Source organism: Ixodes scapularis, unplaced genomic scaffold (assembly GCF_016920785.2).
Source record: "Ixodes scapularis isolate PalLabHiFi unplaced genomic scaffold, ASM1692078v2 PGA_scaffold2__306_contigs__length_199485367, whole genome shotgun sequence".
NCBI classification, from domain to species: domain Eukaryota; kingdom Metazoa; phylum Arthropoda; class Arachnida; order Ixodida; family Ixodidae; genus Ixodes; species Ixodes scapularis.
Genome location: NW_024609857.1, coordinates 156,485,828 through 156,513,346, shown reverse-complemented (window position 1 = coordinate 156,513,346; position 27,519 = coordinate 156,485,828). Strand labels below are relative to the sequence as shown.

Below are 27,519 nucleotides of genomic sequence, written 5' to 3'. Positions count from 1 at the left end.
GTTTATAATCAGCGGTGCTGTAATTACTACATGCTCCTGTGCATGCAGTAATTAGAAAAGATCTTAAGGCATAACTTGAAAAGATCTTAATGCTTACCTTGTTAAATTTTTGGTGAACAGAAAACCATACTTTCTCGGCCGAAACGTTCAGCAGACCATCTATTTTAAGACACAGGTGGACAAGAATACCCGCTAGAAAGGTTCCGACGCTTGGCGATTTATTCGCCTGATAAATACAATAAAAAATCATGAGCCATTCCACTCTGCGAAGGTGGATGGTCAGCGAAGCTGTATAGCACACGACACAGACTTGACGCATAATTTTGAACAAAGGTACGAACACATTTATTCTCTTGATCGGTGGTCCTCGTGACGAAAGGTACGCACTCACATGTCGAGGACTATCGCCGCCCCGAAAAGCCGGAGGCAACAGGACACGCGTGACGGGGAAATTTCCCTGCTAAATTTAGCGGGGAAATTGACGTCGTGTGACATGACTTTGTGACGTCATGTGACGTCACGAAGTCGTGTTACGTCATTGACTTTGGGACTTCATGTGACATCACGAAGCCGTGACGTCATTTCTGTTCCCGCACACAAAAAATTCACGGGACCCTAGACATAAACAGCTTCGCTGTAAAATATAAAAGTGACTGGAGGTTACAGAATACTATTTCAATTAACAAGAAGCTACGACTCAAACTAACCGGGTGTGGTAGAACAATCATGAGGTAGCCAAGCAGAACAAGCGCCGAGTCAATCTCTTCGTGTAATTTTGTTTTTCCTTCACCAATAAGTAAAAACATATTTTAAGAGAAAACCCAGAGACTGAAGAAAAAACGAATGACCTCGTTGTGTCGTACTTTTTTTTATCAGTCCTAGTGTTTTGTTTTAAAATACTGTTTTCCAGGAAGGCGTTGTTTATTTCTTAAAGTGCCTAGCTAAAAGCTGTGGGTATTTCTTGAGGTATCGATTAACATAGTATTAAACTAGATGCTCAGAGGTGTGTTCGTCTTTGTAATTCACAAGTTACAGCAATAATTCGTTCTTGTGCGTGTAGCACTTATTTTCTGTAGCTGGACTCATATTCAGCTGATTGATGTGAGTGGGCTATGTTGTTATTAGAATGTGTGTGCAGTTTTGAATATCCTGTCCGCAATGCTTACATGGGTCCTTGAAGGGAGTGAATGATAAAATAACATTTTCGCATCACTGGAGTTTGTTTTCGGGCGCACCACATGTTCAGGAGAGGTGGAAAGAGTGCAGCCCCATGCAACAGGTCTGCCAGACTGGTTTGTCCTATTTATTAATATTGGGGGGTCAGAGATGTGAATGTTTTCAAAAGCTGGCACCGCATGCAATGAACACATTGCTTGGTATGTAGACTCTGAAGGCCTAAAAGCAGAAGTTTGAATATTATTCACACTTAGTTAGTATATCAAATCTGTTTATTTCCACTTGATTACATATTTATTGATTCTTATCAAACGGTTCCTTAACAAGTTCTTTCTGCGACAGTCCCGTGTCAGGCGTTCAGTCATAGTACCTGTGCTCGTTGTTGTCGGATGACGCTCCTAGCAGGTCGGTGTTCAGTTTGGTCAAGTGGCGACTTTGACTGATGCCATCATGTGATCAGACGTCAGGTGCCGCCACTGACGTCTGATGCATTGAAGCTGCAAGGCTGGCTTCTAATTCGCAAATCTTCCTGGCAGTATTCTGCGTCAATGTAGCAAGTTCATGTACTGTATTGTAGTGGCATGTATTGAATAAGGAGCTGTGCCTTTTGCTGTTCCGTGTACTTGCGCAATGGCGATTTCTTCTATATGCCGCGACCACTGGAACTTGTTCAAGTTTCGTGTGGCAAAGTGAAGTCGGGTGATGCTTGGTGTTCGGTTTATGAGAACGACCAACCATTCTCTTTCTTCAAGCCACTCAGCTGCATTCTTCCTCACAGTTGGAAATTGTGTGCTTCGTAGAGTGGACAAAGATAATTGATGTCGGTAAATTGCTATAGCCCTTGGACGACGACCGACGCCAAATCAAGTGTCATCGCATTGCCGCTCACCTGCTTTCTCGTGCTTACCTCCCGTCGAGGTGATAGGGTCAAGAGCTTCAGGGAAGTGTCGGCACCAGGGATAGAGGCCGCCGAAGATACTTCTCAATGCCCCGCGGTCGCTCCTCAAGACATGGTCAAGGGGCGTTCGGCACGAGCCCTCGCAGGCCTATTAATTGGTACGGGCACTCCCGGTAGAGATGGTCGACCTCACGTAGTGGTAGCAGAGTGGTCGTCGGTCGGCCGTTCACAACACTTCTGCCTTCCTCGTTGCACTTTGTTCAATGCGAACCTACACTAGTTCTTTCCGATGTCGGGAATACTGCGGCGTTGGGGTGTCCCGTTGAATTGTCATACTAATAAGCAGCCGGTGGCGGTTGTCGTGCCATTGCGGCGTAATTCACCCTCGGTTCGTCAGATGCCGCTTCGCTCGCAGAAGTCTCCGGTTGAAATGCCTGTTGAACTTCTTCCCGAACAATATTGGCAATCCCAATAAAAGCCGGGCGACTGGTCGTAGAAAGTATATAGCTTCCTGATCTCCTCCCGCACAACATTGTGTATATGATGTCGCGGATGTCTGGGAGGCTAGCGTCGGAGTTGCAGCTGGACGACTTGAGTGTCGAGACGCTGGGAAGTTGTTGATTGTGAAGGGCTTGGGCATGCAGTGCACGTTCAATGTTGGAAGATTTGGGGATGAACCCTGCGACTGTTGTCGGGGGGTTGCGGACAGGGCTGCCGAAAATGTTGTCCCTCACATGAGGGACATGATGATTGTCAGTTTCTTTTCTTCTGTAGCATGAGGGTCAGCGCGGGCGCTTGATCAGGTGCAAAACATTCTCCACGAAGGTGGTGGTGCTCTCGTTAGGGCTGTGTCTTCACCCGGATTAGGTATTCGGCCCTTCTCGTCGATATGCGCTTCAGCTCGATCTTGCAAACTTCTCACCACGCTGAGACGGATTCGTGGTTCTCAAACCAGTTCCTGGCAGTTTCTTTCACGACAAGTATAGGTTCCGCAGGTGCTGGTCGTCTGCCCACCCATTATGGCGGGCGACGCGGTCATATTGCTCAATCCAGTCCTCGACGTCTTCATACACCTTGCAGTGAAAGGGCGTCGTCGGAGTGCGAGGTTAACGGGCATGCCAACAATTGTGGGGGCGGACGCGGTTTGCTGCTACGGGTCTCTCATCATTAGATTAGTCTGCTTCGTTTTTTCTGGCAAGAGACCGAATTCCGGTGGTTCTTCCTGGTACCAGCAAGCAACTGGCTCGGGTTTCAGGTTCTTCGGGGTGAATTTGCGGGGTTTGCTCTTGGGGTACTCGCTCGTCTTGCGGTTTTTCTGCCGGGCTCGGAATTGGACTTGGTTCACAACTCGCCGGGGGTGCAAGACGCGGGACAGTCCGTCACCCGTGTCCTGCTCTCGGGAAACTCGACTGAGGAGCCGCCAGAGTGCACACATAGTGAAGGGCTAAGGGTAAAGTAACCAGAACCACCACCAGAACACACTATGACAGCCGAACATGGCCTGCAGCTTTCCAGAGTACTAAAGATTGTTAGAAGAAAGGACTGGACTAAGCATTCGTGGCAATATAACAAAACTGACAGAAGAGAGCCTATCCTGACCAGTAAAGAAGCTCCATTGCTTTAGTGGCATTCTGTTTGAATATGTCCTTTCCTTTGGGGTTTTGGAGACTGTCGTGAACGAATTGAACTGAAATGGATAGGGACCACTTTTCTGGTAATAAGCCGCTGCAGACTGTCGCTGCAAAGCGGTGTGAATGTGTGGGCTGGGCAGGTAACACGCACCTCAGTGATACACGCGCGATGAATTATTTACACAGATTGCAATTTCTGTAACGAGTGTTGATGAAACGTTTGTGTCGACAAAACGTGCGGCAGACCAGCGGATTCAATACCAACTGCAACACATGTGCTTCGTGAAAGAGCACGTATACGCCAGAATAATTTAGGAAGCAGCACAGAATCACCTAGCACGACACGGGAATTACCAGCTTAAAGGCAGCTCTTCGGTGCGCCGCACACCTGGGCTCTGTGAAAGTGCACGCCTACGCCGGGACAATTTAGGAAGCAGCACACCATCACTTAGGACGGCACAGGAACTACCGGTCCTCCTGTCCGCCGCAAAACTAAAGTGAGCCTTCGATCATTTGAACGAAGCGGCACCACGATTACATACTGCCAAACACTACTCACGCAATTTTCGTAGCTAAAATGTATATTCAAATACATTGCACATGCTTCACTGCAGACCTCAAAGATTCCGATGGCCAACGAGAGCACAAAAACGTCGCGTTAAAATTTATCCTTGCGATTTTCGAATCAATCCAAGGTCCGAATAACGCAGAGCTGATTGTTTGTTTCGTGGCAATATCCCCATCGATCACAAGCGAAATGCACACCGTTCCTCCGTATTTCCACGTTTACCTACATGAGAGACCACGCTGAACTCTGAAGTCGCTTTCGACCATTGTCATACGACGGTTGCCGTATCTGAAATCAACTCGCTCAGACCAACGACAACGAACAGCGCATACGACAAACTCCGGCCCAGCTGGGGCCAGCCGCTGTCTGGACGCTGCCATTCTTTTCTGTGACGTCACGTATTTGGTTTGGTCACGTGAGGAATAGTCACATTTGCGTACAGCGGCAGGGGCCTGGAGGGGGTCCCTTTTGAGGGCAAACCGGAGCCCCGGTTTATCGCTCTAAACCCCTCTACCTCGTTAATTTGTGCATTCTTTTTATAATACCGGAAGTTCTCTTCGACGTCTAAGACTGGAACACCACCTGGTGGCGTTTGCCATAAAAAGGTTTTATAGCGCGGTGGGCAATCGTTGCAGGTGATACCATAGCTTCAAGCGCGAGACATATGCGCGAAAAATCCATCCGATCCGACGTCCGATCCGGCAATACGACTGCCTGATCCGAAAAATTTGGTCGCTTTCAGGCGTCGGATCGGCGATCCGACGTGCGTCCAACGCGCCAGATAGTTTCGCACGGCGGACGGATTGTCGGATGCGTCCAGCCAATGACAGCACAGCTAGCGCGAACGTCATGATGACGCACTGAGTCTGGCGGGACGAAGCGAACGCGATAACGGGACAGGCGAGGGGAAGCCGGACGCGTGGATCCCGCTGGCCCATTCGAGAAAGATGGCCCCAGCAAAGAATGCACGCGCTATTGAGAACGAGCTCGTAATTTCGCTCGTGCGAGTTGAACCGTCAACCTGGGACCAGAGATGACATCCGGAGTCCGCTGAAACGCTTGGATCTCCTGGGTCCTGGGCGGAGCCGAACGGATCGTCGTGTCGCATGTAAGGTCGGAAGCGTGTGTCTCAAACTGTCGCGTGCGGCACTTCGGAGCGGCGTTCGGACTGTCGGTTCGGACGTCGGATCGGATGGATTTTTCGCGCATGTGTCTCGCGCTTTACGGTCCAACCAACTTATAGCGTGGATTGGAGTCTTATTTTTTTTTTTTTTTTTATGTAATGAACGCAGAAAAGAAGAAGCGAAAACAAGAGCTTTTCTTTTTTTGAAATAAAACGGCAGGCTGCGCGCAAGGTTCACACTTATCAAGGCTATAAAATGCAGGGCCCATAAAACGGCTTTCTTTTCTTGTACCGAGTAACGCGGCAAAAGCAAGTGCCTGCCGCCGGCCTTGCAGGAAAGTAAAATAACGCAAACGGTTTAAGCAGTGCGTCGTAGTTTCGATGACGTTTGAACTCGTCACCAGCGGAAGTTTCCTTACCACTTGATTTCCGGTGTTTTTCGTGCTTTGGGTTGCGGTTTTCTGCGAGAAAACGCTCAAGATTTTCTTGCGTTGCAGTGCTTATGATAATTACTTTTTCCTCCGTTTTAGAAACAGATATGGTATTTTTTTGTACGTAGCATCAAAATCGCCATTGGTACTGGCCGCGAAACTGCGCTAATTAAAAGTTAGATAGTAAATTTTACTTAAATATTTCGCTAACTAGTATGTTTTCTGCACTCCCTGACGCCTGCCAAGGATGGTAGTTTGTTCCTGCACTGAGTTTCTTTTTAACTCCAACAGCATCTTTTTGACAAAATTTCGAAAACATTTGAAGAAAAACTTAGTATATAAGTACTTCTCAGATTCTTTATTGTGTTTTATCAAGACGTTGCTATTTCAAACGCCAAAAATATTGTTTTCCCTCGACAAATAAGTCTTGTAAAAACTACTTCGTGTAATGCATGAAAAAGCCGCAAAATATCCTTGTTTTTTTGTTGTTGTTTCTTGTTACCAGTGTACCTCCCTGTTTGATGTCATTAATGTGTATTCATGGACGACGCTCATGAGTATGCCTCCCAAAGCGATATGCTAATCACACATCACACCCTTTACAATGCCCTTCATGGTGTGCTGCACCGACTTCTTCTTTCACAGATTTGGTGTGCAGAACAGAACCGTTTGCAGTGCACATTGTATATCTCCTGCCTCGTCATTTAGATTGACGCAGAGCAGCGAGACGCTGCCACTGTAGCATTCACACTTCGTTCTCAAACCACTATATCTTCCGGCGATGCATGCAGTCGTCCAAGCTAAACCGAGCAATGCTGTGCCGACGGATAACGGCACTGTGGTTCTAAAACTGAGTCACTTTATGTTAGCGAACACAACGGGGGTTCTTAATTTTGGGCATCAGGGATATAGCAACCTTCTAGAAAAAAAGGACGATCCAGCAGACTTCAAATTAAAGCAGCAGGCGAAGGCGAAGCTGCACTTGTCTAAAGTCAGATCGGCGCGACACTGCTAGCGAGAACACCATATCGGCACTCTTTTGCGTTTTGTGCATACCAAAGGTGTATTTGTGACCACCAGGTTGTGTTGCCTTTATGTTGGAGTCTAGGCAGTAAATGTGGGACAGACAACCGACGAAATCCGGTTATTCGCTGCAGATATCGAGCGTAAAGTTGCCCGTGACTTCAAAAACCGCTGCTTAAAAAAGTGCGCAAAAAACAAACACACTGCCGGGCCAAATACATGGCATATTTGAAGTATTACGCAGCACATTTGCTTCATTGTGGGTGGCCAAAACGAGCACGTTGGACTCTGGTACCAGTTTTTATGCCAGGCCGCGGTTATACGAATCCGACTTAAGCGTATTCCAATCATCCAGGTCCTACGCGAACGTGGCACCACGCCGTGTTACCTCTCAAAGTACAGCTGCGTTTCCTGGACCAGCCGCACCACGTGACCACGTTTTCCCACTGGTGTTTCGCGCGCGAAACATCGGCTGAAAAATTAAAGCCTTTTGTGCTCCCAGGCCGGGTCACTCTGGAAGAAAGGCGAAGTTGATACGCACGCACTACCGAGCGATGTTGTTTCCAACCGCTTGCAAGACACAGTCGCATCTCGCCTCGCCAGACCGCGCCAACCGTGGCCGAACGACGAAGCCGAGTTACTCTGGGGCAAGGAGGAGCGGCCCCAAGGTAGGGACTGATCGTTCTGTGGTACCAGCGCCTGGAGCTCTCAGCGCCGTTCGTGTTTGCTCCGGAGCTTTTAAAGTGATAGTGAACTGAAATTGAGGGCTCACAAAACAAGGCTCGACGGATAGGCCAGACGCTGCAAAACCCCAAAACATCACTCAAACAGCGATATCTTAAATGGATGGCCGTATTTTTCGGAAAAGAAGGGCACAATTGAACACGGCCTACGAGGCTAGTCACGTCACGATTGTCATTCCCTGTCCTCCTCGCTACTTCCCGTCGAGCTGGTGAATCGAAGAGAGGAGGAGAGAAGCGAGTACCCTTCCCCTCATTCTCAAATTTTCCAGGAGAGCAATGACGTGATTGCCCTCGCTTGGTCGCGCCCTTCTTTTCCGAAAGCACGGCCATCCGTATGATATATCGATGTATGACTGATGTTATGGAGTTCGTAGCGTCCCGTTCAATTTTCTGCCGCCTTATTTTGCGAAATCTAAATTTCGGTTCAGTATCCCTTCAGGACTCCGTCCGAGACGCATGTTGAAAATCTCACTTCCTTCAAGGGGCCGCCCTCACGGAGCAGCTCAGCTGTATTCATTTCACTTACAATGGCAATGAAAGCTCGCGTTTCTTCTCGCTAGAAAATTGGGGTGAACACCTGGGTCTGTGCCCGGTACCGCTCCCTGCCGGTGGGATTGATCGCCACCGTGTTCTTAGCCGTTCACCCGCTCCCCCAGCGAGTGCCTTCTCATAACCCTCTGTATGCACGCGCATTCGCCATCTCTACCCACCTTTATCTAGTGACTCGAGTGCGATGCGCTTCCCTAGCGCACTGTACCGTTTACATTACCGCATTGCATGCGACAACGAGAGTCAACGCGCTAACGTCCCATTCATGTAAACGCAGCTACAGCCTTCAGATGGGCCGTTCAACAATATTGGATAGGACTGCTTCTCACCTTACAAAAGCTTACCGGCATGAGTGGGAACCTAGCGTACTCGCACTCAAAAGCCACTGTCCAAGAAACTTTTTGTATATCTGCGTGATTTAAAAAAAAAACAAGCGGACATTTTTGTTCAGTCTTCTCTTCGCAAAAATGTATGGTGAAGTTGCGAGGACTGCATTATTGGCGTTATCAACGATTTGATTGTTCAGTCCTCCAGTAGTAATCACCATCAACCCTGGAACTGCAGAATGACACCTCACGTCAATAATTAAAATGTTAATATACAGATTTAAGCGAGTTAGTCCACTGCTAAGACTATTATCCCCTCATCCCATCTGCGCACAGCCTGATAAATCCATAGTGAAAACGGTATTCAACTAATTCTTACACTTAAAAAAATGTTCTAAATTAAAATCTAACACCCTGTAGAGTACAACCCGAGGCAGTGATTTAGGAACAAGCTTCCCTCCTTATTAATAAGGCTTGTGAAACTGAGCATGCCCAATAATATGCAGTACGATCATGACGTCACAGGACCGCGCAGGTGCTCATGGAAATCGAATAACAGTGTGGCGGTCTCTCTCCGGCCGGCAGTTTTAGCTTGGCTCTAAGTCCCAGAAGCAGAACTTTGAAATCGCACAGCACTATACACGGTACCGAAAGATAGACTTAGGGTTTCAAGGATGCTGACTTCGTTTAAAGCAGCCAAAACCAACGAATCAAAAAAAAAAAAAAAATGAAGCGAAGCGGATGTTGTTCGTTATCGCATCTTTTTGCATTAGACCTTGAGCCTCCTTACTTTGAGCCTAGTGGCAATACTTGTTTCTGTTCTAGTACCTTCTCGTAGCAACTAAGGTGGCTGTTGTTCTCCCAAGACGTGACTAACTTTTTTCAGTAAGATAATTATACGACGTCACTAGTCAATAAAGAAATCGAATTAAGATTAGTTCAGTAGGTTACGCAGCAACCTTGGAATAAATGCAAAACAACGTATTATATCCCACTGAAACTCTTAGTCTACATGATTAGATGCGTTCTCGCGCACGGGTGGGAGGACGCATATACTCACTGATAACGTTTGTAACAGCAAAGCGACTGGTATATACACGGGAGAAATACGCCCTGACTGCGCGCAAAAACAAAAATATGGGTCCACATTTTTTTTTAGTTTGTTTAGGTGACAACACGTTGCCTCGAAACATTAACTTACCTCACCTTTTTTTGTGTGGACTGCAATTTCTTCCACAGCCATCCAACAACGCCACGCCCATGCCATGACAAAGACAAAGAGGCCGACAAGGGATGGACCGAGCTGGCACTCAGCATGACGATCATTTTCGTGCCCATTTATTAAGACGGGACAACCCGATAGAATTACCAACTAAGAGAACGCGTCTGTCATACGTCGTGCACCAGAAGAGCTGCTCGGCAGAACGTGGGATAAAACGAACGTTGCACAAGGCGCTAGATATTATCAGCCTTGCGCGTTCAACTGCGAGTGACGTTTGTCCTGACCCACAGTAGATTAGCTCGTTTACTCCCACGTGAAGGAAGCTCAAGAGCTTCGTCAACGCACAAATCGTACCGCACTGGCCGAAAAAAAAAGGCTAAAGGTACACCTAAGCACTTCTTATGAGTTGTGGATGCGAAAGCATGCAAAGGCGCTCGCCCGCTCCTTCATTACGTCTGCTGCGTACTTTTCGTCGCCGGTCAGCGAGCGCGCTCTCCTCGGCGCGCTGACCTTGGACGCTCCGTGTTAAAGACCGACGACCAGTTCGCGCTTTCCACTTTTCGCCCGCTTCCTCCTCTCCCTCCTACCCTTTCCACCCACGCCCGCCCCTCTTGGTCCCCTCTTTCCATCCTTCGCTTCCCTCGCCCGAAGGCGTGGAGAGGAGGGTCTTCTGCCTTGCAGAATCTCGAGTCTGGTCGTCGGCCTTTAACGGCGCGCTAACGGACACGCAGCGCCATGGGGTGAGCGGTCGTGGAAACTGACGGGCGCAGCGGCCAATGGGAGCCTCGTCGACGCGCGCCAGCCAATGGGGCAGAAAGCCGAAAATCATTCAGCTTTTATCCGCTCCTTTGGGATCGGAAAATTTCGGTGCCGTTGGCTAGCTTTTCGCGTGGTTTCGTAGCTCGGAGCTGGCTTCACTTGGAGAAAGGATTTAAGGCGTCGTAGGTGTGGCTGGCTCCATGAGCCAGTTAATGTTTTCGCATTAAAAAACAAACAAACAAAAAACTCAACAGCGGTTACTGTAGTGAAACATCGAACTACATTTTCTCTGCCTATACATAGCTTCCAGCAACGTCGCAGCAGTTGCCATTGTAGCAGTTTTGCTGCAAAGAGCATACTTTCCTATGCACCCCAAATTTATTTTTCTCGGCAAGAACAAGTTGGTATGACTGCCAGCATGGTGACGCAAAGTGACACAAAAGCCAAATATAGTATGTTTCATTACACGTGCGCGCTAGGCTAAAGCTACAAGCACAAGCTCGTTGCCTTGAGAGATGCTTGGCAAGGACGCTAAAAACCAGAAGCTCGCTCTTGTTGCCTCCGCTACGTTGGCACTTACCGCTCATTCACACTGGAAGCGGATCCGCGTTCGCAAAGCGGTTGCGAACGCGGTTTTACAAAGATCCAGTACAATTGCACGCGCATTCGATGACATCAAGCGCGCGTGCAATTGTACTGAATCTTTATACAACCGCGTTCGCAACCACTTCGCGATCGCCGATCCGCGTCCAGTGTGAATGAGTGGTTAGGGTGAAACAAATTATTATCATGTATAAAACCACTTTTATTGATAGACAATAGTTAAGGCGACTTTTAAGAGTTAACAAATTACCATTTTATTCAACTTGTCTTTCGAAAGGGCGCAACGCTTAACAGCAACGGTACGGCACAAAAACAAATAAGGTAGCTATCCCTTGGCAGTTCGCAATGTACTGAACATGCTTTCGCGCTCACTACATCACGAGTTCGGGGCTCACGGCCTTGTACACAAGGCGTATAAAGCAACCAATGGGAAATTTCCTCGGTGAATTTAAAGTGGTTCTGTACCACGTTTCTGTCATCATATTCTCCCGCGCAAAAGTACGTGCTAGCACTTACCACTCTAAGGGTGCGACCATGGAGCGCTTCTGGATCGCTCCAACTCGCCCGAGGGAATTCCCCATAAACAATCTACGCGAACAGTGTCAACAGCCCATTCCCCCAATGTCGTTTGAGTACCGCCATTTTATTGCGTGCAGAGCGGGCGCCATCGGCAACGTTTACGATTCGACAATGCGGCTGCTTTAGCTAGGCTGTCAGCAAGTCCCGGTAATGTCGCTTTAACCTGGCCAGGGCTGTTTTAACATTTTTTTTCAGGGACGGGAAAGCGTTTAGTTTGGTTTTAAATAAAGCTTCATACAACTCTAAAAATTATTTTGGCTCAAAAAGGCGGCTGACGCGTCGTTACCCCGACGCGTAGCTTGTCTGGTAGCTCTGGGGACGCAGTTCGAGTAGCTCAGGGCAAATTCGCCGCGCTGGGAAACTTGGGGTGCATGGGCACTTTCTCGAGGAACGGGTAGAGGGCGCCGCGGACGCAGCGTTGCGTGCTCAGGTCGCACTGGAAGCCCTGTGGGCAGCAGTGCTCGCCGTCGGAGCAGCACACCCCGGACGCGAAGGGGCAGCAGTTGTATCTGCCGCTGGGCGTCGGGCAGCACGTGGTGTCCCCGGGGCAAATGTGGCCGTCTTTGCACGTGGTGTCCCGGACTGCGGAGCAGGAAAAGTGTCGTCGCAGTTACTGTTGCTCTTCACAAAATATTAAAACAAATTCTGTCTCTTTTTTTTTTTTTTTTTAGTGTTCTGTTTGCGTGCAGCGTGTGTTTTTGTGCTTTTCTTTGTTCGTTCGTTTTTGACGGAGGTTCCAGAGGAGCCGCCATATACTTCGTTCCCATCTAAGCTGAAAGTGCGAAGGAAATACTTTACACACTGGCCGGCCTTTTCAACCGCATTCTTTTTATCGTCTGGCCCCGCTTTCTGCGCGAAGGTAGGGGGTGCGAGAGCATCATCCCCTGGCAAAAGGCGGACACATGAATCGTCCAACGAGCTGGTAGCTTCCTCCGCTCTGTCAGCTTAGGAAGTAAGGGAGTATAGTGTTTACGAATGTCGTATTTTATTTACTTTGGCAACAAACAATATTATATAAATTAAAAAAGACGACTTTTGTGTTGCTGTCAGTTAGTCCTGACAAAGAACCGAAAGAACATATACAGCTCTTTCTAGTCTTGTAGTTCGAAGGCGTTGTTGTCATTCGTGCACAAAGTATACACTATACTCATATAGAAAAGACTGTTGATCACATTCATTTTTTTTTAATGGGCCAAAGACTGAAGACATAATTCGTTGATAGTCTAACTCGAAGCTGATTCCCACTTTTGTAAATTTTCCGTTAATAATAATTATTTCTAAGCTTGATATCCATGTGCAATATAGCAAACAGAAAAAAGTAGTCGGTATTTATATTATTCTTTTATTGTTTTGAAGTAAAAAAATACACATCCGAATAAAGTGTTCTCTAAACGCACTCAAATTTTTGCTGCATATAGGATAAAGGTATAAAATGTAAAATTAAAGGAAGTCACAACTAAGGAGCTGCTTCGTCTTCGTGTTAAAATAAATTCCAATCATGTCCATTGCCTTATCTCTGGTTAGTTCACACACACCAACCTCTTTTGTTTAAAAAACGGATGGGCTGCCAAAGAAAATGAAACCATATTGTCGGGGCTGAACTGTCCGAGTGCCATTGAATGACAGCGATTACAAACTGTAGTGTTGTTCAGCGTACAACTTGACACCCGTTCAAAAACTTTTAGGAACTTGTAGGGTTGAGCTCGAGAAATATACACTGTTCCGGCTGTTAAAAAATAATTTATTAATTAACTTCAGTGGCCTTATATATATGGTAAAAAACACTTGGACTAAAATCTTTTTTCGCCAAAGTAGGCTGTTTTCGGAAGTATTACAAAGAACCTCGTTCTACCTGCTCCTGTCTTTTTTTCTCTCAATCTCTTACTGCTACCACGATTACTTTCATTGTGGGCCTCGTTTATATCCTGCCTCGCAACAGACGACCATTGAAATACCGTTTTCCAGAGGATCGGTTTAAATATAGTGATTATTGTGGTGTATAGACTGCACACACGCGGGCGCAGTCATGAAGAAGATATAAACTCACTGCTCGTTAGCGATGCCCAATTAACCATTGTTGAATCGGAATTTCGGAAAGCGCATTTCTATAGCTCTCGCAGCTGACTGAAAACACTCGGGTTGGTTGTCAAAAAAGGGGAGTAATGTTTCTTAAAAATACACTCGACTTTACACGTAGTCAGTCAGTCTAAGGAGTCGTCGTTTGTTCATGGTATTTCGGTGTCTTGGATTTTTTTTGTCCGTACGACAGTGTTTAACCATTATAGGTAACGTGGCGGCACAAAGCGCTAGACCAGGTTGCCTGCATGTTAAACCATCCCTTGCCTCCTCCACCTTGACGTGGCCAAGTGAAATCGGTTGAGCGAGCTGCACACCGCCGCTAATTGACAGAAGGCGGGCACAAGATTATGCGCGGGAGATTTCAGGTGGCGGCGCCCAACGATGACAGTTGATGGCAATGACTACGTGCGTTGTGTCAATGACTACGTGACTTTGTGTCATTTTGCGGGGCGGGTAGTAGCGAGAGAAATCCAGCACCAGAATCCTGTAACAACCCATTTTCAGACTAACCAGCGGCTCAATAACTTCAAAGTTACTCAAAATGCTTAATCGGGATTGCTTTCTTTCCTACATTATTTATTTTCCTGAGCACTTAAAGGAGCTGTGCAACGATATTCAATTGGAATGTTTTTCTCTCTACACGAGCTTACTGGCACACCTGGGACTCAAGGATACTCAGACGCAACGCCATTGGCCAAGAAACTCCTTTGTTGCGCTGTAATTTCAAGGACAAAAGCGATCATTTTCATTCAATCTCTCCTTTGCAAAATTTGATGACGTAACTCGGGGATCGCAGTACACCCAAGTGACGATATTTGAATGCGGTTCATAGATTGGACCCGAGCATTGCGTGGGCACTCGACTTGGGCTCGTGACAATTGCTAGCTCGAGAAGCATTCGGGTTGTGACCCGTGTCCAATCGCTGCAACGACGACAACAGCCGAGCCATAACAATGTCTGGAACTCAGCGCGTGCCCTGCGCTTTGCCAACCCCAGCGCGTGGCTATGATCAACACTGGCGGCATATAATCGGCTCCAGATCACGTGGCCGCTTGTTCTGGCTGCGAGTTGAGGGGGTGAACACTGCTCGTTTTTTTTAATTTTTTTCTGGGACTTCTATTGCGTGGGGTGAGAAACGAACGCGTGTTTCATAGGTCATTAATGTCAGGGATCCGTTCTAAGCGGTATTTGCGCAAAGTACAAAAATTGTTGCATGACCCCTTTAAGTACATATTCAGGTGGATGAAGTATAAGCTCGCGCGAGCAACCTCTGGTCGTCTCTGTCTCGATGCGGGCGCCGTTCAGTCCAATGGTATGCAACTCTGAGTCTCAACGAAGCAGCGAAATCCAGCTTTGCAGCAGAACAGTCCGTCTTCGCAACATGTTCCGTTCTGGTACGGGCAGCAGAAGTAGTTAATCGTGTCGTACGACAGACAGCACTGAGTACCGTCCGGACAGTGCTGGATCTTGTTGGGGCAAAGGATGGATCCTGCTGATGGAGAATCTGAAGCGTCATCTTCAAGGGTGGCCAAAGGAATAGAAGAGAAAGGAGAGGCGTGGTGTAGAAAAGAGAAAGGGGCGTCGTCCGCGTCCACACGGGGAGCCAGTTCACCTTGAGCAGGAAGGTGGGAACAGATAGAATAAAAAGAAAAGCGAGCAAGTAAAACAAAATTAGAATGTTGAACATATGAAAGATGTTTTGTAATATCATCGGTTACTCAGATTACCACCTCATTTTTCAGGATGCCCAGTTTGGCGGTGTTTTGATACGAAGCTGCGCGGGCGCAGCACGAGCGAGCGCGAATGTTCGTTTGAATAAGGACGGTAAATCTTATTAGCTCCCTTGAGCTACGTTGACCTAGATTATGCTCCCGTTTTGTGCGTATTGTGGCTTAAATTTTGCCTCCGAGTTAGTACAAAAACGTTTCTCGCTCTCTATCCTACTGGGGACGTTTGTTTCTTCGAGATTCTAACCGAGATAATCCTAGACAAAAGTTTATCACGGCAGGCACCGCCTCCCCCAAAAGAGCTGGTGCCGGATGGATGGATGGCAATGGCTATACCCTTTGTAACGGGCGGCAGCTTGCGCCACCTAGCCCTTTGTGAAATGATGGCGATGACGCTTTTACGTCATCGTAGGTGTGTTTACTTTTAGTATACTGCTTCTGTTCTTTTCAGCTTGATGGAGCAGTAAAAATACGTTTTGTCTAAAGACAAGGCAAGATACAAGCAGATTTGTGTTTTAACGCGAAGATGCTACATTCTTTGAAAACTAAATCTAAAATGTTTAGTAATGTAGAGGTAGCAAGTCTCGGTATTAACAAAGGAAGACACCCTCAATACAATATTTTATACATCCAATCGCCGTGAAGTGCGTAATGGGAAAGTCTCGATCACATTAATTAAATAGTCATGTAAAGCCAACAATTAGAATCTCGGACCAACTGATGGCATCACACTACTTCCTGAGTCTACGGCAAAAGTGACACCCAGCTACCGAAGGGCAATGCATTTTTCAACTTTACAAATCGCTCGCCTTTACGTTTCGTTACAAATGAATCTTGTTATGGACCGTACAACCGCGTGATCGTGTAAAGGCTCTTCAGCAGTCCCGCCTTTCACTCAGGGTTCGTAAATCTTAAAGGCTACTTATGTGAGTCAATATGAAAGGTGTGTATCAAATTAATAGCGATCATAATGAGGAATTTCTAGTTAAGATGTCTTTTTTGAGTCACAAGAGATTACAGCAATAGGCTGTGAAATGAATCAATTAACCTACAAATTATCCAATGAATATATTTATCGCTAACAAATGCTTAACGTATTAATCGGTTAAATGTAAACATTTCGGCGGAACTCCGCCTGGTTAGGTAAGTAATAAGAAAAAGTACAACGTAGACTCTAACCGATTTCTTCAATGTGCCCGACGTTTCGAAGCCAGCTCGGCTCCTTGTTCACGGGTGACTGTATATGGGCCCAAAGGTAGCAACCTGTCGTCGTTTTCTTCTCTTCTCTCCTAGCTTTGTTTTCTTCTTCTGTTTCTGTGTGTGGCGCATTTTAGTCCGTGTATGTAGCTGCTTGGAAGCGTTCCGGTGGATCGGTTCAGGTTGTTGCTTGTATTTTGTATGTGCCAAGATTCTATTAAGAGCCGCTTCCTCCAGTTTCTTTCTGTGTCGAGGATGGAGCTGCAGTCAAAGCCAATGGCGTGGCCGGTCTTCTGAGCATGTTCCGCCAGCGCGCTGCCTTGGATGTCATTCTTCTTTACGTCATACTTATGTCTACGCAGACGTTCGGGAAAGTTCTTTGTTTCCCCCACATAAGAGGCGTCGCATTCGGCACAAGGAATTTGGTAAATCAGGCCTTGAGCTTTTTCTTTTGGTGGACGATCCTTTGGAAGAGGAAGAAAATGGCCCAGAGTTGAGACAGGTTTGTGCGTAACTGCAATGCCGTACGGTCTCAAAACGCGGGCTAGGACCTCGCTCGTGCCATGGAGGTACGGGACGCACATGCGGCTGGAGGTGTTTTTGTTCTTGGATGTAGGAGGGTGACGAAGTTGTTTGTATATTTTGTTGACAAATCTCGTGGGGTAGTTGTTTTTCCGAAGGTCTCGCTTTATAATATCGACTTCCATCTTAAGTGACTTCTTTGTTGAGCAGACCGTGAGGGCGCGTCGAAAGAGCGCCGACACTACAGAGGATTTGTGAGTTGTAGGGTGGTCTGACGTGAAGTTTAGGTAGCGACCGGTGTGCGTTGCTTTCCTGTATACTTGGAAGGATAAATGGTTCCCTGTTTTTTCCACTGCCACATCCAGAAATGGAAGGCACCCGTTATACTCATGTTCAACGGTAAATTGAATGTCTGGATGGATGGAATTGAAATGTTTGTGAAGGCGGTCGACTTCGCTGGACTTGGCAACACAGAAGCAATCATCCACGTAACGCAGAAACAGAGTCGGTGTGGGAGAAAATGTGCTTAAGGCTTTTTGCTCGATGGCTTCCATTGTGAGGTTGGCTACAGTGACGGACACCGCGGCACCCATGGCTGTGCCACTACTTTGCTTGTAGTAGCGACCAGCGAAAGAAAAGTAGGTGTTTGTCAGGCACAGCTCTAGTAGCCGACATATCTCATTCACCGAGAGGTGTGTTCTTTCAGGTAGAGTCGTGTCGGCCTTGAGTGCCGTTCCGCTTCGTCCCATAGTTGACTTTACAACGTCGCCATTACGAGCGCTGTCAAACTATCTCCATCGTCTGTTTCTTCCACTCATGGGGAAGACCAACACACATGTCGAGAACACTGCCCACTTCATCGAACTCGCTTCGGACCTGCAATTGAACGACGACGAGTGCCTTGTTTCATTCGACGTGGTATCTCTCTTCACGAGTATTCCCATTCGACTCGCGGTGTCTGTTGTCAGAACGGCACTCAAGGCCGACACGACTCTACCTGAAAGAACACACCTCTCGGTGAATGAGATATGTCGGCTACTAGAGCTGTGCCTGACAAACACCTACTTTTCTTTCGCTGGTCGCTACTACAAGCAAAGTAGTGGCACAGCCATGGGTGCCGCGGTGTCCGTCACTGTAGCCAACCTCACAATGGAAGCCATCGAGCAAAAAGCCTTAAGCACATTTTCTCCCACACCGACTCTGTTTCTGCGTTACGTGGATGATTGCTTCTGTGTTGCCAAGTCCAGCGAAGTCGACCGCCTTCACAAACATTTCAATTCCATCCATCCAGACATTCAATTTACCGTTGAACATGAGTATAACGGGTGCCTTCCATTTCTGGATGTGGCAGTGGAAAAAACAGGGAACCATTTATCCTTCCAAGTATACAGGAAAGCAACGCACACCGGTCGCTACCTAAACTTCACGTCAGACCACCCTACAACTCACAAATCCTCTGTAGTGTCGGCGCTCTTTCGACGCGCCCTCACGGTCTGCTCAACAAAGAAGTCACTTAAGATGGAAGTCGATATTATAAAGCGAGACCTTCGGAAAAACAACTACCCCACGAGATTTGTCAACAAAATATACAAACAACTTCGTCACCCTCCTACATCCAAGAACAAAAACACCTCCAGCCGCATGTGCGTCCCGTACCTCCATGGCACGAGCAAGGTCCTAGCCCGCGTTTTGAGACCGTACGGCATTGCAGTTACGCATAAACCTGTCTCAACTCTGGGCCATTTTCTTCCTCTTCCAAAGGATCGTCCACCAAAAGAAAAAGCTCAAGGCCTGATTTACAAAATCCTTGTGCCGAATGCGACGCCTCTTATGTGGGGGAAACAAAGAACTTTCCCGAACGTCTGCGTAGACATAAGTATGACGTAAAGAAGAATGACATCCAAGGCAGCGCGCTGGCGGAACATGCTCAGAAGACCGGCCACGCCATTGGCTTTGACTGCAGCTCCATCCTCGACACAGAAAGAAACTGAAGGAAGCGGCTCTTAATAGAATCTTGGCACATACAAAATACAAGCAACAACCTGAACCGATCCACCGGAACGCTTCCAAGCAGCTACATACACGGACTAAAATGCGCCACACACAGAAACAGAAGAAGAAAACAAAGCTAGGAGAGAAGAGAAGAAAACGACGACAGGTTGCTACCTTTGGGCCCATATACAGTCACCCGTGAACAAGGAGCCGAGCTGGCTTCGAAACGTCGGGCACATTGAAGAAATTGGTTAGAGTCTACGTTGTACTTTTTCGTATTAATCGGTCAAAATTTTTTTTATGGAGTTGCCACCAGTTGAATTTACGTAGTTATCAGAATTACAGACTCCAAGATTATTACCAGAGACAAGTCAGGTATCCGCCAAAAGCTCCGGCTCCAGAAGGCACTCGTTGCGTTCCGTTACGCCTTGGCTTGGTGTGCTCACGAGACTCCGGAGCGTTACTGGATGTTACTAGAGTCTCAGCTTTTGGCGAATTTTCCACATGGACCTTATTTTAATCACTCGAAAGCTTTTTGCTTTCGCATGTCTCCTAAAAAAATTAAATAAATTGCTTTGTTTACAAAACTGTCCGTCACAAACGCAGCCTCTTTCCAGTAGACATTTTTAGACAGATAGTGTCTGTATCTGCTTGCACGCACTGTCGCGGACAAAATGAGTTGATGTACTTCTTCAAGCTTCTTTAGGCTTACCTGCCATTATTGGAGAAAATTCAGGACCGGTCTAGGAATTTAATGCAAAATTTAGGCCCCGCAATTTGGTATTTTTGACAAATCGAGAGGTAACAGTGCTTGTGAGGACCGCAGAAGCAAAAATGCCCGTACGTATACTGTTATCGTTTTAATGGTTAGAAAGAATAAATCAAAAAGCAATCTACTTTGACTTAATTATATATTTGTCTTTAAAACATTGCTATTATAACCTTGCCCTTTCTCTATTTACTGAAAGGGTCAGTGTCTCACTGACCCTTACATATATATATATATATATATATAAAGAGAGAGAGGGTGAGATCGATATATACATAAGGTGTGTGCTAAGTTTTACAGAAGGAAGTACCGTATTATTCTGAGGGATAGCCCACCTAACATCAAAAGCATATGGGATAAAAACAAGAACTGGGCTAACTTTCGGTTTGCGATCAAAACAATTTTAAAAATGCTCCATTTAATTTTTTTTTCACCCGTGAGAGTTGTAAACGTAGGAACGCGCGATAAACTAAAGACAACTGTCCTTTAAAGTCAACAATGTTCGCTTATCTCCCGCCGTGGCTAAGTGACACCATCTTTGCCGAGGTCACCATTGTCCAGGGCCCTGCAATTACTATAAATGGGCTATCTTCCGGTGCTTTCTAAGAAGTAGCAAATCGTGACAAAAATAAGATGGGGTTATCTTTGGGGGGGGGGGGGGGGGGGCATCTCTCTCTTTCTCTCTCTCTTTCTCTCTCTCTCTCTCTCTCTCTCTCTATATATATATATATGGCAAATGTTCCTTGTTATATGTTTAGCGCAAAATATTCACATTATACTGAAAAGAAAGAGCTTAATTGGAGCTTTACGGCGATGTAAAGATCATAAAAATATATTGATTAGGTCACACAGCACAGCTTGCTGAACTTCGTCAAATATTGTTGCAGAGAGGCGGTTTGACAATTAGAAAACAACCATTAAAGATATTATGAAATAAACACTTTATCAGCATAACTCGCCGTCTGCATCTTCGTTTATTAAAGGAATTTACAGGTAGCTACTAAAAATTTCAGAGGCGTTAATTATGAGTTTGTGTATTTCTGTGAGTCACTTGTATTACTGGGCGACACGTGAACAAAAACCAAAATGTGAGCTTTTATAGCCGCCATACAAACAAAATATTACATTTTCTGTTCACTTTACTTTATAAATTACTGCAATCGGTGGCTAGAAAAAACAATTAGCCAAATAAAAGGTAGACTCTTTAAAAAATCGACCTCCAATTCGCAGAATTTTTTAAAAAGTCCTTGCTTTACGAAAAAATACTGCCCTTTCTTCTTTACACGCAACATCAAATTTGTTATCATTAGTAGGAGTATACTCTGAGCTTTCTGAAAATACTAAATATGCTAAGACACCTCATATAGGTCACACGGAGGAGCTGGTAAACTTGGACAAATATCCTCCAAAAACGTCATATTGGCAAATTTTCATAAATATATTTTATGTAACTAATCGCGTTAACATTATTTATTAGAGAATAAGTCTGTTCACAGGTATATATTAAAAATAAGAGGCGCCAATTTTGAATTAGTGTATTTTTGCAACTAAGTTGATTTAGTGACAAAACAGTCAAACAAAATCAAATTTCAAGCTTTTATAGCTGCCACACAAACAAAATATTAGATTTTCTATTTATATTACCTTATAAAGCACTGCAATAGCTAGCTAGAGAAAAAAAATCAGCCAAATAAAAAGTGTATTTTTTTTTTAGAAAATCGACCTCCAATTTGCAGAAATGTTGAAATAGTCCTTGCTTTACGAGAATAAGCTGCCTTTTCTTTTTTACCCACAACGTTAAATTTCTCATCAATAGAAAGAGTATACTCGCAGCCTTCCGAAAATACTAGATATGTTACGATACTTCAAATAGGTCACACGGAAGGGCCGGTCAAACTTTGACAAATATTGTCAAAGGGAGACACTTTGACAATATTTAAAACAAAACTGAAGATAAATAATCACGATACAATTATTGACCATAAATTGTCGCTATTCTAAGAGCGGCCAAAAAGTGTTACATTGCACTATCAAAAAAAAAAACGCAAAAAGTTGAAAGGAGTGAAAAATGACACCTCCGACAGGCAAGAGAAAGGTCAGTTTGCGCCTAGGTTGCTTAAAATGTCCATAGCTCGAGAACGAAAAATCGCCCGAACTTGCGGTTTGCACTCCCCGTCACAGAAAGGTTTTTCCCAAAACACATATCTTTTTTCGTCAATATTAAAAATTCGACCCCAAATTCGTGCCTGAGTTGAGATGAAACGACCCATATATACAGGGTGCGGCCGTAAAAACTTTCACATTTGGCACGAATAGCAAAAAATGATTTTCAAACGTATATACCTGAAATTGGGCACACGGACGTCCTTTATTCCAAAGTTTTTTGCCTATTTTTTTCAGGCGTCAACTCTGTAGTAGCGAATTATTAGAAAAATAACAAAAATGACAGACGTGCATTTCCTATGGCCTATACCCGCCCGTTCGCCGTCTGCTATCTAATTCGCGACGCCGCTCCCAGATGGCGCACTGAACGCACAAACGCGGGAAACGCCGCACGAAAGGCTTGTGTCGGGCGAGATAATCACGATAAAAATTGATTTTACCGAAATATGTGAACAATTATGCCCTTTTACTTGAAATTTAGAAACTGGCGGACGCCCTCGTTTAATGAAAATATGTTCTAAAGCAGGCGAACGTGTGTCTTCCTTTGTCGTCTGCTTATCTGTTGGCGGGTCCGTTCCCGGTGAAAGCTCAACTTTGGAATCAAGAGTGCCGCTGCTGAGGCATCTTGATTGTTCCTATTTATTGTTTTTGTTGCACTATCTTCTGCAGTTTTTATCAAAATATTTTCCGCGCCGCCCTGCGATGCCGCAATACTCGGCAAGTGAGTGTACCCAGGCAGTCAAGTGGTACGTGGAGCGAAACTCGGTGGCCACAGCACAACGAAAATTTCGCACTGCATTTCATAAACGCCCGCCTTTCACGCCCGACTGTTTTGAGTTGGGCGGATCGTTTTGTGAGTGGAGAAGACTTTAAAAAGAAGAATCCAGTCAGTGAACGTGAGAGCTTGCTGAAAAATGAGGAGCTAATTGAAGCGGTGCGTGCTGTCTTCGAGAGCGACCCGCAATTGTCAACAAGACGAGCAGCTGTAAATAAATGATCTCGTCGCATCATAGTGTCTTCTTGCTTGCATGACGATCTGTCAGAACTTGACTGGAAACAGGTAATTTCAACAATCGTTTATATATTTCGTTCAAATCACTTTTTATCGTGATTATCTCGCCCGACACCAGCTTTTCGTGCGGCGTTTCCCGCGTTTTTGCGTTCAGAGCGCCACCTGGGAGCGGCGTCGCGAACCAGATAGCAGACGGCGAACGAGCAGGTATAGGCCATAGGAAACGCACGTCTGCCATTTTTGTTATCTTTCTAATAATTCGCTACTCCAGAGTTGACGTCTGAAAAAAAAAAAAGGCAAAAAACGTTGGAATATACGACGTTCGTGTGCCCAATTTCAGGTATGTATATTTTAAACTCGATTTTTGCTAGGGGTGCCAAATGTGAAAGTTTTTACGGCCGCACCCTGTATATATATATATATATATATATATATATATATATATATATATATATATATATATATCACTGAAAAGAAAAAAAGACCTTGGTGAAAACAGCAACAACGGACGGTTTATTCTTAAGCGTTTTGGCGGGGTCCGGCCTTCGTCAGGAAGGACTTTTACAGATGAACGCGGGTGGTATTTATACAAGGCTACGGTCGAGTCCCAGTTTCAAAAAACGGCAGGATGACGGTTGGAGTTTTTTTAAAAGCGGAGGGAGGGTTAGAGTCCGGATGGGCAGACGGTTATACAATCCTACGATCAAGTCCAAACTCAAAAAAAAAAAAAAAAAAAAAACGGTGGGATCACAGTTAGAGTTTTAGTCATTCCGTCGTCCCGTCATATTACCGTTTTTGAAATTCGGACCCGACTGTAGCATTGTATAAACGTATGCCCATCCGGACTCTAACTCTCCCTCCGCTTTTAGGAAAACTCCAACCGTCATCCTGCCTTCTTTTTTTTTTTTTCGAACTTTGACTTGACGGTAGCATTGTATAAATACCAACCGCGTTCATCTATAAAAGTTCTTCCTGACGAAGGCCGGACTCCGGCCGAAACGTCGAAGAATAAGTCGTCCGTTGTTGATGTTTTTACCGAGGTTTTTTGTTTCTTTTCAGTTATACCCACGACTTTGGCCCCCCGCTACCATGCCCGTTATATATATATATATATATATATATATATATATATATAGAGAGAGAGAGAGAGAGAGAGGGAGAGAGTTCCAAAAGAAAAACATTAAGGAATACGATGAAGATAGAAAACGATAAAACAGAGGAGGGTATAAATCTCTATTAATTTCGTATGAGTAATTAGGAACCTTTACTGCACATCTACATATATAGTGTGTCTAAAATATGTCCAACATTTATTTCTTACTTTCCTGCCCAGTTTCCTGCAGGAGAATATTTTTATGCGTTGTCGTTTTTTGTTTACGTTGCCTAAGTAAGAGATTGAGATTAAACCACTGCGCTGCTTTTCTTTTTCAGTAGTTCGTTGTGTTTTGAATTACAATAACTCTAGGAAAATAACGCGTATTTCAAAACTTTAATTTACACAAAGAGCAATTAGTGGCTGGCAACTTGATATCAGTAATTATGTGCATTGTGTCCTCTTCTTCACAACTAAACATCAAGTCACAAAATGTTGACATATGTCAAATTAACCAATGAAGGAAATAAAAGGGCTACATTAAATTTACTTTTATGCATATCTGAGCGAGTTTAAGCACTTTTGTTTCCAAAGTTTATAAGCTTTTTTTTTTAATTTCTGAGATTTTCAGCAAATCTATCTTCTAGGAATTAGGCCTATTAAAAGGCTAATTAATCGGCTAAAGGTGAGCAATTAATCTGTACTTTGCTTGGAAGCATAAATTTGAGACTGTCACTCTCAGTCACGCCATGGAAAATCGACGCGATGAGAAAAGGTTTCTGAGTTTGAAATAAAAATAGGCGTTTCTGGAGCTTGAAGTATTGCTCAGTCATCTTCTTTCCGCCTTTCACTGTTGTTTCCTTCAAATATTACCGACGTTTAGGTGAACACAGAGCCAAGGGGGCTTAAAGAGACACCAGATCGGATGTCAAATCAGGATGTTGGGGACAAGGTATATTCTAGAAATAAGAAAGTAACCTGCCTTGGGAGCAGACTTGTACGTCACTCAAAACAAGTAATATAATTACTTAAATCGATCACATTTTGAAGTAAAATTGTAATCAATTTAATACATATTTAGAAAGTAGTCACAAGATTAATTTTGTTACTTTCGAAATACTAAAAATACTTATAATTATTGCTACTTTTCCCTCATTTTTCTAATGGTGACCTATGTTTCTACAAGTTTTCTACCAAACAAAATCTTGGAACTAAGTTAATGGCAGGAGATGGCACATCAAAATTGATGAAATAAAAAGATAAGCAGCTTATCATTTCTTGACTCTAATCTTGTAATGGAAAGTACGAAAGACCAGTTTGGAAACTGGCAGAAAAATTTGTCGTTTTGAATACCTGAAGTAATCGAAAATATATTAACATTTTTTAAAGTAATAGCCAATTACTTTTCTTCTCGAGTGATTAAGAATATAATTGCATATTTTTAACCTAGAGCATTTTTTACGCTTACTTTTTTTTTTCGAGTTACGTGTACACAATACCGCATGGGAGCAACTCATGGCTCTGAGTCTGCAATCAATGCCGGGCTCATATCGGAAAATACTGAGAACCTCATATTGGGCCGGCTTTCGTGTCCACTGTCGGCTAAAAATCAACGGGTAAAATCAGGAGGGCACTGAATGCTCCAAGCCAGAGATATGCCGACAGCAGGCCGGTAATTAATGTCAGCACCTGTCAACACTGTCTAGATGTGGAGACGAATACTTTTGCTACTTGGGTCCAGTGCGCCCGGGCACAAAAAGAAATCGCGTATGCTGACATTATGAAAAAGTTTACTAGCACGCACTGCTACAAAAAGCTCTGGATTACTGCAGTACGACTACATGAGGACGACAATCTGTTTAAGTAAAGTTTACCTTTAACAAGGGGCTATATGGAACCAGACCACGAACATATCAATAGTACTGCCTGCTGATATACCGGCACTCGAGCTTCACTACTAACAGTGCCAACGTTGTAAAGGTTTCAGAAAAAGAAGCCTGCTTTTTGTCTTAGCCCCAATCTAACATAGCTCAGAAGACTGTTTCTAGTTGAAGAAACTGTACAAGAAAGAAGTTACGAATCTTGTTTAGTTTGACAGCCCCCGCAGCATTATCGTTAAAGAATACCGTAAATTGAGTAAGCCTGCTTAGAATTTAGCGTAAATTTAGGGGCGTTAACTTCTCAAAACAGCAATGTTCATCTGAAAAGTCCCAGGGAGAATCGGTGAATCATTTTGGTCATCTAAGCTTCTTAACCCGGTGGCGTTCAAAGGAAAACTTGTTTGCATTTTCCAATCCTCAGCCCCTTGTGTAACGGCCACGGGCAGTGCTAGGAAATTCTAGAGTAAAAAAGAGGCAGCCGAAACCTTACTTATACAATATCGTACCGCACAATATACTTGCGTCATATTCTGGACACCTTGCGATTGCTTCTAACTTTCTATTGGTGATTGATATACTTATGTAAGTCAGTTAAGCTGTATGCACACGAGGAAGAATTGTCGGGGATTTATCACTAGCACGCGCATCACGCCCCTCCGCCTGGACTCTGCGGCGGAGGGACGGAGGAATGATCGGGTAGCACAAACAATCTCAATTTAGACACAAAACAATTTTTGGCGTTAATCGCATCGATGTCAAATGTAGAGCCCACTAAATTCGTCTGAGGTAATGTCATTGGGAAAAACAACTAAATTGGGCTGCAAGAATTGCGCACGCTGTTGAATTTACTCATAACCCTTACTTGATTTCTACCCCGTGTGAATACCGCTTTTGAAGGGCTAAACATTTGAAAAAGCGTTATTGCGACGCTTTAGGTTTACTTTGAAGAGACCGGGCAACAATATTAAGTTGTAATGTTGTTTTGTTTCTTTGTTGTGGTTTTTTTTGTTTTGCTTTGTTTTTACTTTACACGAGCTTACTTTCACTATAGTAAGTTACAGCTCAAGAAGGTAGGGCGAAGGAATGGAAGGCCGGGTAGGAGGAAGCAGACGAAACGCTGGAGAGGAGAGAGGGAACCTCCTCCTCTCTCCCGCGTTCCGTCTGCTTCCTCCTACCCGGCCTTCCTTTCCCTCGCTCCACCTTGTTGAGTTGCAACGGACTATAGTGGGACCAAGTGTACTCGCACACAGCGCCATTGACCAAGAAATCTTTTTGATGCTGTGTACTTTCAAAAATGAAAGCGAGCGTTTTTTTTTAATCTTTCGTTTGCATAATTTGACGTATTTTGGTGGTCGCGGTGTCTACCAGTGACGATATATTGTCCCACAATGACAATATTTGAATGCTGCTCATCGATTGCACCCGAACGTAGCTTGAGCATTAGATTTAGGCTC

The 27,519-nt window shown here is 44.9% G+C and overlaps 1 protein-coding gene across 11 annotated transcripts in view; it reads right to left on the bottom strand.

The window, feature by feature from the left end:
• Positions 1-11,281: 11,281 nt before the first annotated feature.
• The window catches only part of LOC8042854 (progranulin), a 91,203-nt gene continuing 74,965 nt past the window's right edge, over positions 11,282-27,519 (bottom strand). For all 11 annotated transcript variants that reach the window (XM_040219365.1, XM_042292075.1, XM_040219370.3 and 8 more), the window contains one exon: positions 11,282-12,213. In XM_040219365.1, the coding sequence (XP_040075299.1) occupies positions 11,966-12,213 (248 nt within the window). In that variant the 3' untranslated portion in view covers positions 11,282-11,965. The remainder of the gene's footprint in view (positions 12,214-27,519) is intronic.